Source organism: Asterias amurensis, chromosome 16 (genome assembly GCF_032118995.1).
Source record: "Asterias amurensis chromosome 16, ASM3211899v1".
Taxonomy (NCBI): Eukaryota; Metazoa; Echinodermata; class Asteroidea; order Forcipulatida; family Asteriidae; genus Asterias; species Asterias amurensis.
In genome coordinates, this window is record NC_092663.1 from 14,446,597 (window position 1) to 14,460,644 (window position 14,048).

The 14,048-nt window shown below is 39.9% G+C and overlaps 2 protein-coding genes across 2 annotated transcripts in view; one reads left to right on the top strand and one right to left on the bottom strand.

The window, feature by feature from the left end:
* LOC139948964 (sugar transporter SWEET1-like) overlaps positions 1 to 14,048 on the top strand; it is a 78,922-nt gene that overhangs the window by 11,437 nt on the left and 53,437 nt on the right. The window lies entirely within an intron of this gene.
* The window catches only part of LOC139948926 (ceramide kinase-like protein), a 35,108-nt gene continuing 28,540 nt past the window's right edge, over positions 7,481 to 14,048 (bottom strand). The window contains exons 9-12 of the mRNA XM_071947298.1: positions 13,745 to 13,953; positions 13,059 to 13,273; positions 9,365 to 9,606; positions 7,481 to 8,620 (exon numbers count right to left, since the gene is read on the bottom strand). Coding sequence (XP_071803399.1) covers positions 8,539 to 8,620; positions 9,365 to 9,606; positions 13,059 to 13,273; positions 13,745 to 13,953 — 748 coding nt within the window. The 3' untranslated portion in view covers positions 7,481 to 8,538. The remainder of the gene's footprint in view (positions 8,621 to 9,364; positions 9,607 to 13,058; positions 13,274 to 13,744; positions 13,954 to 14,048) is intronic.

Genomic DNA, 14,048 nt, shown 5'->3' on the forward strand with positions numbered 1-14,048 from the left:
AAAATGGGGAGATCAACTTCTGGCTTGGCGTCCTTGACGTCACACGGCCGCCAGAAAAACCACCATAGCTTGTCATGACGTCATGTGAACTTTTTTAGATGCTAGTTGAAGTATGGATGAAGTGGGTTTTAGTTGATGTGGGGGCGTGTGGTGGTGCTTGGTCGGTCATTAGTGTCAACGAAAAGAGAGTATTAGATTATAGATGAAGTTTATAATATAACAACTATAAATTGGGATGTTTAATTGACTGAACTTTATAATTCAGGAAACTTCCTCGTTTGTATGTCCTAAAGTTTCACTTTCATCAAAACCACGCATTACAATGATTCATACTTTCATGCTTCTTCGCTGCGCTCATTCGCATGAAAAACAGTTTCACCCTAATGACTGTCAATAACAAAAGCTACAGTACCATTAATTGTTTTGTTTCATCAGATTTATTAAAGCAAAGGAATAGGCCGGTCGTTGGCCGATTCTAATTGTTGTCGGGTTAAATGCATGGGATCCCCCGTTTCAAAATGGTCGAGTCATAGTTATCTTGAGGGTTTCTCAAAAACGATGACTTGAATTTCGCGGAATCCGAAATGATGTAACTCGCAAGACATTTTGTTTCCGTTTTAACCAAATGTGACTCAACTAAAAATTAGTAGAGCATGCCCACTCAGACAAATGACGTTTGACAACGCCCAAGTAGCATTCAGTAGCATATACGTATTGAAATGTCGATACTTTTTATGTACAAACAAAACCAAAAGTAAACTTTAACCAAAAGTAAATAGTTAGGATTTTGTCTCACACTCAATCAAGTAGGCCGTTTGATCAAAACCAAATAATAGCCAACATTATATTATATATCTTTTCAGAACAACACAAAAAGAGAAACTTGTATCGATGAGCCATCCGGGTAACGAGAAAATAGTAAAAACCGATTAGGCATTTTGCACGAAATCGAAAAAAAAAAAAAAAAAACATTTTAAGGACATTTTAGACAGAAATATTTCAAGGGTGTTTTCTATTATCACCATTTGACCGAATAAGTTTTTTGTATATCTGTGATCTTAGATGATTTTTTTTCCCTAGTTCTGTAATACCCCTTTACAGGTCTATGTTCCGGTTTCAGGGGTAGACAAAATCCAAGACGAGGCATTGATAGCTTGATTTGTTGATAACCGCATTTCTTTGAGGAAATTCGTTTCCTGAAAACCAGATGAAACCAATACTCATCTAAAACATCAATCATGGATCATTTTTAGACTCGCAAGCCGAAGTGAATTTCACTGTATATGTTATATGTGTGACAATAAACAATTGAATTGAATTGAATTGAAGTGTACCTTTAACCTTCAGACATGACATTGCATTGAAGTCGTTCTAGGTGCTGTTCACCTTTAAAGGAACACGTTGCCTCGGATCGGACGAGTTGGTCTATAAAAAGCATTTTGTAACCGGGTTTTTTATAAAATGCATTTGGTTAGAAAGATGTTTTAAAAGTAGAATACAATGATCCACACAAATTTGCCTCGAAATTGCGTGGTTTTCCTTTTACTTTGCAAACTAACACGGTCGGCCATTTATGGGAGTCAAAAATTTGACTCCCATTTAATGGCCGACCGTGTTTGTCGACGAGGTAAAAGGAAAACCACGCAACTTTGAGTGATACTTTGAGTGGATAATTTTATTCTACTTTTAAAATATCTTTCTAATCATACGCATTTTATAACAAATGGTTACAATTGCTTTTTATAGACCAACTCGACCGATCCAAGGCAACGCGTTCCTTTAACAAAGTTGTTTTATGCTATTGCACGTAGGGTAATCACTACAGAAATTATTTCTGACTTGAACAAATAAATCGTGAACCAATTCGCATAAGGGTATTGATGGGAATTCCCCCTTATAACACACAGTTAAATTCCTCCAACCAATGGTTTTTGTTGTTGTTTCCGTGGTGTGTGGATATAGTGTTGGAAAGCCAAAACCAGCACTGGTGGTGAGGAAAACATTTCTTTTCTTTCCGTACATCACACTTTAAAGTGATAGTTGGCGGATTTGTCCTGCTTACAATGACACTTAATTAACCGCAAACCCAAAACCGATAGCGATTCCTCAAGAAGAAAAAAAAATTGATAAACCTCTACAAGACCAGCACTCATACTTGAAGTATCCTAACATAATATTATGCAAAAAGTAACAAACTTGTGAAATTTTTAACTCAGTTCGTCATCGAAGTCACAAGAGAATCATGAAAGCAAAAACACCGTTGCACAAAATTAGATTTTGAGCATTGCTCATGAAAACTTGTGGCAGTTCGGTTTTGAAAAAAAACCAAGCATTTTCGGGGGTGGTTTTTTTTTTTTCATGGGAGAGGAGCAAAAATTCAAAAGTGGTCTGAAAATAACATAATTATTCGATTGGTTTTCAAGGGGCTGGGAAACTTTTTCACAAAATTTAGAATTTTTGAAAACTTAAAAGTTAGCATTGTTTGCCAAGGAAATCTATTTAGAGTGGTGCAACCCTTGTGGCGGTTGGCAGTTTCATAAACTTTGAAAACAGGAAAAAGTGACATGTAATTGGCTCAGGATGTTGTTCCTGATAGAAACCACAATACAAATCGGTTCAAGAACCTTGGCAAACTACCAGTGTCAAATTTTTCATAAAGCTGTTAAGCAGGAAATACTATTCAGCGAAATTATTTGCTAAGCAAAACATTTGTTGAGCATCAGTCGAGACAATGTAAACTTTATGGAATGTTGGCTGGTAACCTGTTTTTGATAAGCAAGATTTCCCTTGGCTTAGCAGTTTTTGCTTTTTTGTGTGTTTACAGGCTTTATGAATCTTGGGCCGTGGGCCCAGTTTCATAAAGCTGTTAGTGTTATAAGCAGAAAACACTGCTTGACAAATTTCTTTGCCAAGAAAAAATTGGATGGGACACAAGCCATGAGCAACAAACTTTATGATATTTTTTGGCTGGTGACCTGTTTCTGCTCAGCAAGTATTCCGTGCTTAGCAAGTTGTTGTGCTAACATGTAGGCTTTATGAAATTTTTCCCTGTGTTGTAGCAACAATTTTGTTTAACTTCCTCCCTTGCCACCAAGCAGAGCCAGTATTGACAGTGACTTGGGATTTATTGCATTGTCCTTACATTCGAATTGTGTTAATCACTTCCCGCACATTTTTCTCTAGCGGGCGTCAGTCATGCTCAGACTTGAAAAGAATCCAAAACTTATTATTATTGCAAAATGGACACTGCAGGGTTGCCAATGTCTTGTGTCACTGTTCTGCAATCTTTCTTTTCGCATTTTTGAATTCGCTGTCGTACGCTCTGATCTACACATTACTTGTATCAGAGTAGCCGTCATGTCTTCTGTTGGTCTGTCCTTTTGTTTGCTTGTCTGTATATTTCTTAAGTTCGTTTTTCTGTAGGCCTGGCCTGTTTTTTACAAGCTTCTGCTCATCAAAAAACTTATCCTGCTACTTAAGAGGCACTGTACACGTTTGGTAATTGTCAAAGACCAGTGCTCTCACTTGGTGTATTCAAACTTAAAGCATAAAATAGCAAGCCTGTGAAAATTTGGGCTCAATTGGTCATCAAAGTTGCGAGAAAATGATGATAAAATTTAACATCTATTATAAAATGATGAAAGAAAAAACACCCTTGTTGGACGAATTTGTGTGCTTTCAGATAGGAATAAAAAACTTCTAGCTAGAAGTCTTTTAATATTCTAGTGAGAAATCACCTCTTTCCCAAAAACTACATGACTTCAGAGTCGTTTCCCACAATGTTTTATACTATCAACAGCTCTCCAATGCTCGTTACCAAGTCAGTTTTTAAGTTAATATTTTGTTTTGAGTAATTACCAAACGTGTACCTTCCCTTTAATGTTAGTTTTACTCCATAATTACATGTAACTGTCGTTAAAAGTATGAAAACAAAATAATGTGTACCTTAATTGAGTTGAAATATAAACCAACTATGCCGTTTGATGTGTAAAGCCATTAAAGGAACACGTTGCCTTGGATCAGTCGAGTTGGTCTTTGAAAAGCGTGTGTAACCGTTTGTTATGAAATGCACATGGGTAAAAAGATGTTGTAAAAGTAGAACACAATGATCCACACAAACATGCCTCAAAATTGCACGGTTTTCCTTTTACCTCGTCGACTAACACGGTCGGCCAATTATGGGAGTCAAATTTTTGACTCCCATAAATGGCCGACCGTGTTAGTTCGCACAGTAAAGAGCAAACCTCGCAATTTCGAGGCAAACTTGTGTGGATCATAGTATTCTACTTTTAAAACAGCTTTCTAACTATATGCATTTAAAAAAAAATGGTTACAAACGCTTTTTATAGACCAACTCGTCCGATCCAAGGCAACGTGTTCCTTTAATATTATTGCCACAACATAAGGGCCTTGTTACACGAGGCAACTTTTACAGCCAGCTTGGAGGCAACCAAATTCAGTGCATGCTACAGGACCACTTCGGTGGCTCATGAGTTGATTTTCAAACAATATCTTATGATCAACAAGAAAAATACCTAAACATTGAAATGTGAATGGATTTTCTACTTGGAGATTGCCTGGAACTGGTTGCCTGTAAATTGCCTTGTGTGACATGTCCCTTCCATTTCAACATTACGACATGCCCTTGAGCGGGACAATCGCAAAGCACTTTCTCTATAGAATGATCGTGTGTGGAATGTCATCATTGTAAAGCTTGCTTTGTCTAATACAATTCTTTTATTAGATCACGAAGGCGATCAAACTAATCAATAAATCGATTCTAGGTGACCAAGGATGTTTTGTTCGCCCTTGAGTTTCACGGCCAAGCTATTGATCAATATCATGCATTTCGGTCAATCGATCATGTGTGAGATCAGTGTATTGTATGTAAATTGGTTATTTTTGTTTTGTTGTTTGTTTTGTTGTTTTTGTTAGGGGTGTTGTTGGTTGGGGTGTTTTTGTTTGTTTGCTTGTTTGTTGGGATGATATTTTAAGTGTTTCCGTGTCCAAAATAGGCATCCAAATATTGTGGTGTTGCTGGCTTGGCAGAACAGACAAACTTGTGATTATGGGAACAGTACAGCCAACAATATATTGGCACACACCCAGTTCCAAATCGTATTTCTTGGGCCCAATTTCATAGAGCTGCTTAAGCAAAAATCTTTGCTTATAAGCAAAAAATTCCTTGCTTAGTAAAATCAGATTATCGGCCAAGACCCCACTCAATTGTTATGCTAAGTAAACAACAGCTAAATACCAGTCTCAATCAATGTACATGGCATGAAATTTTGGCCAGTAACATGTGTAAAAAAAAACAGCTATTTTCGTGCTTAAGCAGATTTTTTGCTTAAGCAGCTCTATGAAATTGGCCCCTGGAGGGACTTTGTTCATATCAGACATACCGCAAACTTGCAGCAACAACATTTGAATGTGCAACGTCTTGATTTTCTAAAGGCGCACCTTGGTACAATCTCTAAGACCAGTCTTCTCAATTGGTGTATCTCAACATATACATGAAATAACAAACCTGTGAAAATTCGAACTCAATTGGTCATCAAAGTTGCAAGAGAATAATAAACAAAAACACGATGTTTTGGTCAACCTACAGGCACTGGATACCTTTGGTAATTGTCAAGACCAGTATTCTCACTAGTGTATCCCATAGTTTTTGTAAAACAACAATTCTGTCAAATTTTTGACGCAAATTGGTCGTCGAATTTACAAGAGAATGACCACCCATTAAAAATCACCCTTGTTGCACAATTTGTGTGCTTTCAGATGCATAATAAAAGGCTTCAGGCCTGAAGTCTTCTGATAATTGAGTGGGAAATTACCTCAAAACTACATTTCTCACAATGTTTAATACTACCAACAGCTCTCCATAGCTTGTTACCAAGTAAGTTTTTATGCTAATAATTATTTTGAGTAATTACCAATAGTGTCCAGTGCCTTTAAATTTACTATCAACAGCTCTCCATTGCTTGTTATCAAGTATTAACGTTTTTATGCTAACAATTATTTTGAGTATAATTACCAGTATATTGTCCAGTGCCTTTAAATTTTGCATCGCTTCAGGCTAAAAATGCAATATTGAAACTGATCTCGATGACAATGTCTGTATAAACCCAAAAGCAAAATGGAACTTGATACAAAACCTATTAACATTCAATCCATGTTGTCTGGTGATGTTCGTTTCGATCGGAACAATGACTCGGGCTTGCGTGTTGCTATAATGTCATTGGGTGAGTGTTATTTCACACGAAAGGACGTCCGTCCCTTCCGTATCGTCTCAAATAGCGATTTGGTTGGGAATCAGAGAAATATTATCCTACTTCGTTTAGAATTAGGAGAGATTGGCAGGTGATTTTGTTTGGGAAATCATTACAATATAAACCCGTTTTTAGATGTAGGCCTGCTATGAAAGCTCACTTTAGACTTAGCCTGCAGCATCGAAAGTTCATTGTTCTCAGACACGAAGTGAAAGCACGGGTTGTGAAACAAGCATCCAAAATCCTAGGGATAGACATCGATCTTGATGAAACTTGCAAAGATAAGGTTCGATCTAAAGCAGAGGCAATCGAATGTAACACTAACCATGCATTGAACAAATTCTTCATAGAACTAAGAAGTGGTAGGAGATGGCAGTCACTTCGATGCAAAACAAACAGGTACCTCAACTCCTCCATACCATACTCTGTCCGTCTACTCAACCTCAGTGTTTAACTACTTTGTTTACTTTCTGCTTAGATGTTGTTTTCAGTATGATTCCATTGTGGTTTATTATGTAGTTTCCTGGTTAATTAGTATAATGTATTTCCAGTAGTTTGTTTATTTGTGCTTTATTAATTTTGTCTGTATTGCATGTATTCAAAATGAATTTCCTCCATGGTAGGACCAATAAAAATTGAATTTAATTGAATTTAAATAAACACCATGTGATCACTCTGTCTATAGCTACATGGTTAGATCAGTTATTGTTTATTATCACGTTGTATTAATGGAATGATTTGTGTTTTTTGTGGTTCCACAATCGGGAATTTAGGGACGTTGGCTAGATAATAGTTCATTGTTCCCGTAGTTTTGAGTTTGTGTTCACTCAAGATAACTTCACCGTAGCGTTTTTTCGTATTTTACACTAAATTATAAGATAAAGTAATAACATTTTGTTCAAAGTATTTGTATCAAAATGTTTAAAGACAGTGGACACTATTGGTAATTGTCAAAGATTAGACTTCACAGTTGGTGTATCTCAACATAATATGCATAAAATAACAAACCTGTGAAAATTTGAGCTCAATCGGTCGTCGAAGTTGCGAGGTAATAATGAAAGCAAAAACCTTGTCACACGAAGTTGTGTGCTTTCTGATGCTTGATTTCAAGACCTCAAATTCTAAACTTGAGGTCTCGAAATCAAATTCGTGGAAAATTACTCCTTTCTCGAAAACTACGTCACTTCAGAGGTGGTACCAATAGTGTACACTGCCTTTAACTAAAACTATAAAATGGAAGTGCAGTTGCGCACATAGTCTAATGCTACGTGTCTGCAAGACGAGTTGTCGCGTGAAGATTGTGTTGCTCCTGTGGTGACAGCCCTCTACTGGTGGAACTGCACCAGGTCTCCTTTATCGAAGTCAATTTGAAAGATGGTATTCACACCAATGATGTTGTTTTAGTAACAGTCGCATTTATTACAAAGGGAGCCCTCTAGTGGTTTATTGTGTTAAGTGCACCCTCAACACTCTATCACACTCTACGTGGTGCTCTTACTCGTGCATGGGGACATTGACATGTCTAAACGCATGTCTGCTGCTACCTATAGCGTCCACTAAAATAATACTCTTAATACTTGAAGCCCGAACAGCTCTATAGTCACTGTACATAGAAGTAGCTCATGAATAGCCAGTAACACTTGTATTTCGGAAGAACTTCTCATGTTTCAGGGCCAATCTCTCTGTTGCCATGTGGCATTCACCTTTGGCTGCTGATTAGACTTGTGGACAAGTCGTTAAATGTCTGCCGCGGTGTTGGCGAAACGGCTTTCGAAAAACTATCTCACGAGAGGGCCGATATCTGAGTGAGACACTATACTACTCTAGCTCTCAGCAGTAGTCGCTCACGCAGGGAGCAGCCCTCTCGTGCAGAGAGCAGCCCTCTTGTGAGATAATTGCGAGAGAGCCGTCTCGGTATCACCACGACAGACATTTTAACGACTTGTCCACAAGTCAAGGTGTTGATGAATCAAGTTAGTGGTTTCATTTCATTATAACGTGTCATAGAAAAATAGGAAGACGGACTTTATTAAACAATGGCAAGGGGTTGATGTGGCTTGTTCAACCCATCAGGGAAGTCATCCAACGAGAGTCGAGTTGGTTCTGGACGAGTTGGTTTCGGACGAGTTGGTTCCTTGGTACTGGTTCCAGTAACGACTGCAATATGTACAGGAAGTAATATTTGTAATCCGGTAGTGACCCAAGGTCTGTTGATCGTGGCTTTGTTTTTTTTGTTAATGGCGGTCCACGGACGCAGAGCCTTGTGACGTCAGAGGCATCCGCAGCTGACATGCGCGGGTTCCGCTTCTTGAATGCCTGATGCGAATAGGGTCATCAGTTGTTTGTGTACCCTTTGGGGAAAAAACAGAAATAAATCAAACACGGGTTTCAGAATTTCCCTTGTCAAGAATTGTAAAAAACTTTTTCTTCAGTATTGATCATAAGACTATAATACTAATGAAAATTACTTAGTGAATGAAAATGGCGTTTACAATCAGTAGCATTTCTTTATGTGACCACAGTAATAATGATAATGCAATCACTTACTCAGTGTGATTTTGGTTTTGTGACACTGAGTGACAGCTAACGTGTCATCACTTCATTGTGATTATTTTGTGACACTGAGTGACACCTAACGTATCAGTACTTCCTTGTGATTTTTTGTGACACCGAGTGACACCTTACGTGTCATTACTTCCTTGTGATTATTTTGTGACACTGAGTGACACCTACCGTGTCATCACTTCCTTGTGATTGTTTTGTGACACCGAGTGACACCTAACGTGTCATTACTTCCTTGTGATTATTTTGTGACACTGAGTGACACCTAACGTGTCATCACTTCCTTGTGATTATTTTGTGACACTGAGTGACACCTAACGTGTCATCACTTCCTTGTGATTATTTTGTGACACTGAGTGACACCTAACGTGTCATCACTTCCTTGTGATTTTTTTGTGACACCGAGTGACACCTAACGTGTCATCACTTACTTGTGATTATTTTGTGACACTGAGTGACAACTAACGTGTCATCACTTGCACCTTATAAAGTGTCTCAGTCCTAGCTGGACCCATCGCGTCCCAGGTCTTTACCTCATCTCCATGGCAACGGGTGCCATGAGTTCCATGTCGACGTTCCACATGGAGAACTCCTTCTTCGTGGTCGCCGTTACAGCGCCCCCAATGTCTGTTTTGAGAGAGGCTTCTTCGCTGTTGAAATCTCCTACGTCACTCTGACTGTCTTCGGTGAGTGACGTACATGGTTTGTCATCCCAGCCAAGGGGTAGGATGCGCACGGCTCTTGCGCAGTGGACGGATATGAATGGGAAGTCGAACTGAAATAAACAACAGACGATAATTATATGCATAAACAAAAAGAGAAGTTTGGCCTAATTATAGTGTGGCAGGCTGCTTCCGATTATAAGTAGGTCCTATTTCTGGCTGTTTTGACACAACAATTAACTGAAGTCAGGTGAGGTGTGCGGTAGCACCATAATTATGCAAGAAGAGAGTGACATTCTCTTTTGGGTAGTGTTGGTTGTGAAAAGAACCGGTGGTTGACGGGTTCAGGAAGGTTAGCAGCTTAGAGTGCACGTAAGCGAAATAAACCACTATATAATAAGTTATAGATAATGAAATATTCGTCCATCGTCATCAACCATGTGCAAAATCAAAATTGTTGCCTTGTCCACTGACTTAATGCAAAAAGTGTGTGTATGATTTACGCTTGGTAACAACTCTACTGTCCAAGTGCGTTCAGTAAGAGAAAAAGGCGATGGTACTTTTTACAAAGTTGGCATTTCACCCATCCCAATATTTAAACCTTTCCCATTAATATTGACTAGCGGGATGCCGCGCTTCGCGCGGCACCCCGCTAGGATATAAAAATCCTTTACACAAATATTTCGAAATGTGGGTGAGGGTGTTATACGCCTCTCTCAATATTTATGCATGGCGTCATAATTCTAACCCAAAATGAAGCTATTTCGCACGTCCACCACTACTTGCAGTGGCTGTACCCACCTCGTGTCACGTACCTTATGCATCTAGAAACTATAAGGCTCCCCCGTGAGCCTTATAGGGGTCTAATAAGTTGGGCCTCCCTAACGTTACACGTTTTTCAAATCAGCGTTGATAGGTGAAACTGACCGTTAGCCAGCAATAACTAAAGTTTCTTTTGTACTACACTACCAAAACTTTCTCCACACACTCAATATACATTCATAATGCTTGATTTCCTTTTTAAAAATTTCGTCAAAAATGACATTTTTACGTCCCACGATACATAGCGTTGCTACAGCACTATAAGTAAAGCGAGTTTTTGGAACATGCTGTGTGCCACAAATCTAATTTATCTACTGTTTTTTTTTTCTTTTTTTTCGGGGGGGGGGGCGGGGGCGGTAAGAGCGTAGGCCTCTTTTTAGTTTATTCTCATCTGAATTGGTCTTGTAAACTTTCTGGTCAATAGGCTGCATGTATAACGGGAGCACTTAACGTGAACGTCAAAAAAGTGTTTTGCAGGCAGAGATGCCAAGTCCAGAGGCCAGCTATGTGTGAGATTTTTCAAAGCTCAACCCCCATCCCCCCGGAAAAAAAATTGCCAGTTTAAGAAGGCCTTTTTAAATCGCCGCCCAACTTTTTTTTTTTATCAATAAATAAAACAATGTGAATGTGGACAAAAGGTGTTTCAAAATGCATCAAAAACCTCCTCAGAATAATTAAAACTCACTTGAGGTACACAGGAGATGTTAATGGTTAATGTGGAGGTTCGATTGTGTCAGATTATATCCTTCCAAACTTGAAAAAAATAGACTAAAAATGATGTCCAAAATCAATCGCTCACTTCTTCTGCCTGTTGTGTCTTCGCTAGTGGAGCGCATTTCAACGAATTTGCTAAAAGAATCGGAACAAACTTGTGCGCAATAAGCGTTTTGCGCTCTGCCGAATTTGAGCTGAACCTACTGGATGAGCAAAAGCGTGCGCAATCTGCATATTTGCGCTCTGTTTGTACAAATTTTGTACAAAAAATGTCGTTAATTTTTTTTCCCCGATCTCGCCCCAATAATGGTTGATGTGCGTGTGAGCGTGAGACAGAGCCCAAATGCGTGAGTCTCACTCCTAATGCGTGAGACTTGGGAGGTCTGGTTTTTTTTTTATTTTTTTATTGTCACTTTGGGCTTATTGCATCTCGCGAAATTTGAAAGACAAACGACACAATTTCTGACCGCGTTCATGTTCACGCTGCTCTAGGAACAAACCTCCATACATCCCATATCTCTGGAACCCTATATCGTACAAACTAAATAAAAACGATAAACTCGTCCCCACTCCATTTTCTCTAACTTATTTCACTTTCAGAAAGCATGTCAAGTCATGTTTAAGGTTTGTTACGTCCAGTTTGGGTCAATAGACAAACTCCTAAAAATGTACCCCATTCAGCCGCACGAGGTCTCTTTTGTTAATATTATCTCCATGAGTAACCAACCCGACGGGCCGATGGCTAAATTAGGCTTCAAAATGGATTTGGCAAAATGTACATTCTGAGACCTGACCGACACACTGCTCTAACCAATTTTGTGAATGGACTTATTCAAAAGGAAACTTAATGTCGTTTTGCTTAACAACTTTGACCAAATGCAAAGCAAAGTTCTTTTTTTACAGCTTCAAAACATGCCTTTGACGTACGTGTATAAGTTTCACCATAGAGTAAGGAATGGTTTCACAATTCTACCTCCATGGTTAAACTCTGAAACTGCAACATTATACCTCCATGAACAGACCGTATTCTAAAACGTAATTCATGTACCCATTTGAGTTTACTGGCAAAAGGTCCAAGGTCGCCACCCACTGTCAACCTAAAGTGGTCCCACGGCGACCTTCTTCACCAAGCAACAGGTGGCCTGTCTCAAACCAGACAACACACCACTCACAATACACTGACCAGAATGGCTCTTTGTGTAAGGCCCCCCCCCCCTCCAACCCCAAAATGTTATTAATTGTAAAGTTCCCTTAGACACCTTCCAACCTATAGCCGGCCCTACCCAATGTTTCCAAATTATTAAGCTTCCGTTTGATCCCAACCTTGTTCATCATGATAATTCTCACGCCGTTTGGAAGTGAATGCTTTTTTATAAATATTATCCATTTAATCTTTTCAACAAATGAGTCACCCGCAGAAGGATTTCTAGGAAGTCTGATAACAACGTCGACCAGTGGTTGACACATGGTCGCCTGCGAAACATCAATCTACGGTACTTCATCCATTCAATGCAAATTCGGTCAAATTCGTGAGATTGTTTCGGGTTTGTCCTGGCACCCAGCCTCTTCGACCCTTTCGACCCTGCGCGACAATGAATGAACCAATCCGGAGAACCATGCTTAGTACAACACGAAAGTAACCTGACCAAAAAGGGCGGATCGAATGGTGGGTGGGCGGGCAAGGGGCAATGAATGAACCAATCCGGAGCACCATCTGCGAAACACTGTCCAATGAGTCACCTGTCAGAAAGATTTCTAGGAAGTCTGGTAACAACATCGACCAGTGGTTGACGCACGGTCGCCGCCCAAACTTCCTCCAATCACATGACTTGTAAGTGCGAGTTTGGATCCGGGTTTTGCAGACTTGCAACCCGACGTCTAAGACCACACAAACGTATTGAATTCCACACAAACAACCGTGTTGGATTCCACAAGGATGCCATACCACTGGACCTTCTAATTTTCGATCCAAGATGGCGCAGGTTACGCTTTTAATAGTATAGATTATGAAAAAGTTATGGAATCTTGCCTGGTCTTTGGTGGTTGCGTGCCGCCTTAGATGCTGCACAAACTCCCCCCTGGCCGTGTCCCGTACCAGCACCAGGTCAAGCCGACCATCCGCTAGGTGGGTCAAAGGTGAAAGGCCACGGGGGCACCAGCTGCAGAGGTTAGGAAGGGTCATCGCACTGATGCTAAGAAAGTTACCCGTCAGGCTGATCCATTCACCGTCGGGTAGGTGAGAGTCTGATAATTGGACAAGGGGAAAGTATTAAGAATCTTCAACAAATTTGGGAGTCTTTGGCCTTGAGTTAGCGCTGACAGGGCTGGTGTAGTGAGTGGCTTATTTTAAAATATTTTTAGCAGTTTGACCTCAAGTTAGTTACTTTGACGGTATGACCTGCTTTGGGATTGCTTTGACGACAACGTGGAACTCGGTCGGTTGAGACCAGAGCTGTTGTTTTGTTTGTTCATTTTGTTTCCTTCTTTTTTTCTTAGATGATGTTCCCGTCAATGGAGCTCGGCAAACTCCAAAAAGGGGATAAAAACATACCGGGCTGGCAACAGCCAATCCCTCTCATACAAACATTGGTTGTACGTTTATAACTATGATTAGAACAAACCAAATAACGTATATACTCATTGGTAGGATTCGAACCCGAAACCTTTCGGAACCATGGTACCAAAATGAGCACACACCGATCATCATAGACAAACCTGTCGTTCCCCTATCCGGCTGCTCTTCATTACTGCCCTCTACAACACGAACACACTTCCCATTAGCTCTCCCATTTCTGCCGTGTCCGGTCCCTCCATCACCACCGACTTCGGGCACTTCGCTAGTGCCGTCTTTCGCTCCTGGTTCCCCGGGAGTGTCTACACCCTGTGTCCCATCCTTCGGGTGCTCGGTCTTGCATGTCGCACACCTGTCGATCGATAGATTGAGCGATGTGCTGATTACATTTAGAGCAAATTAAGATATAATTAGCTGGAGTTTCTAGTGGATTGTATTACAATTTGA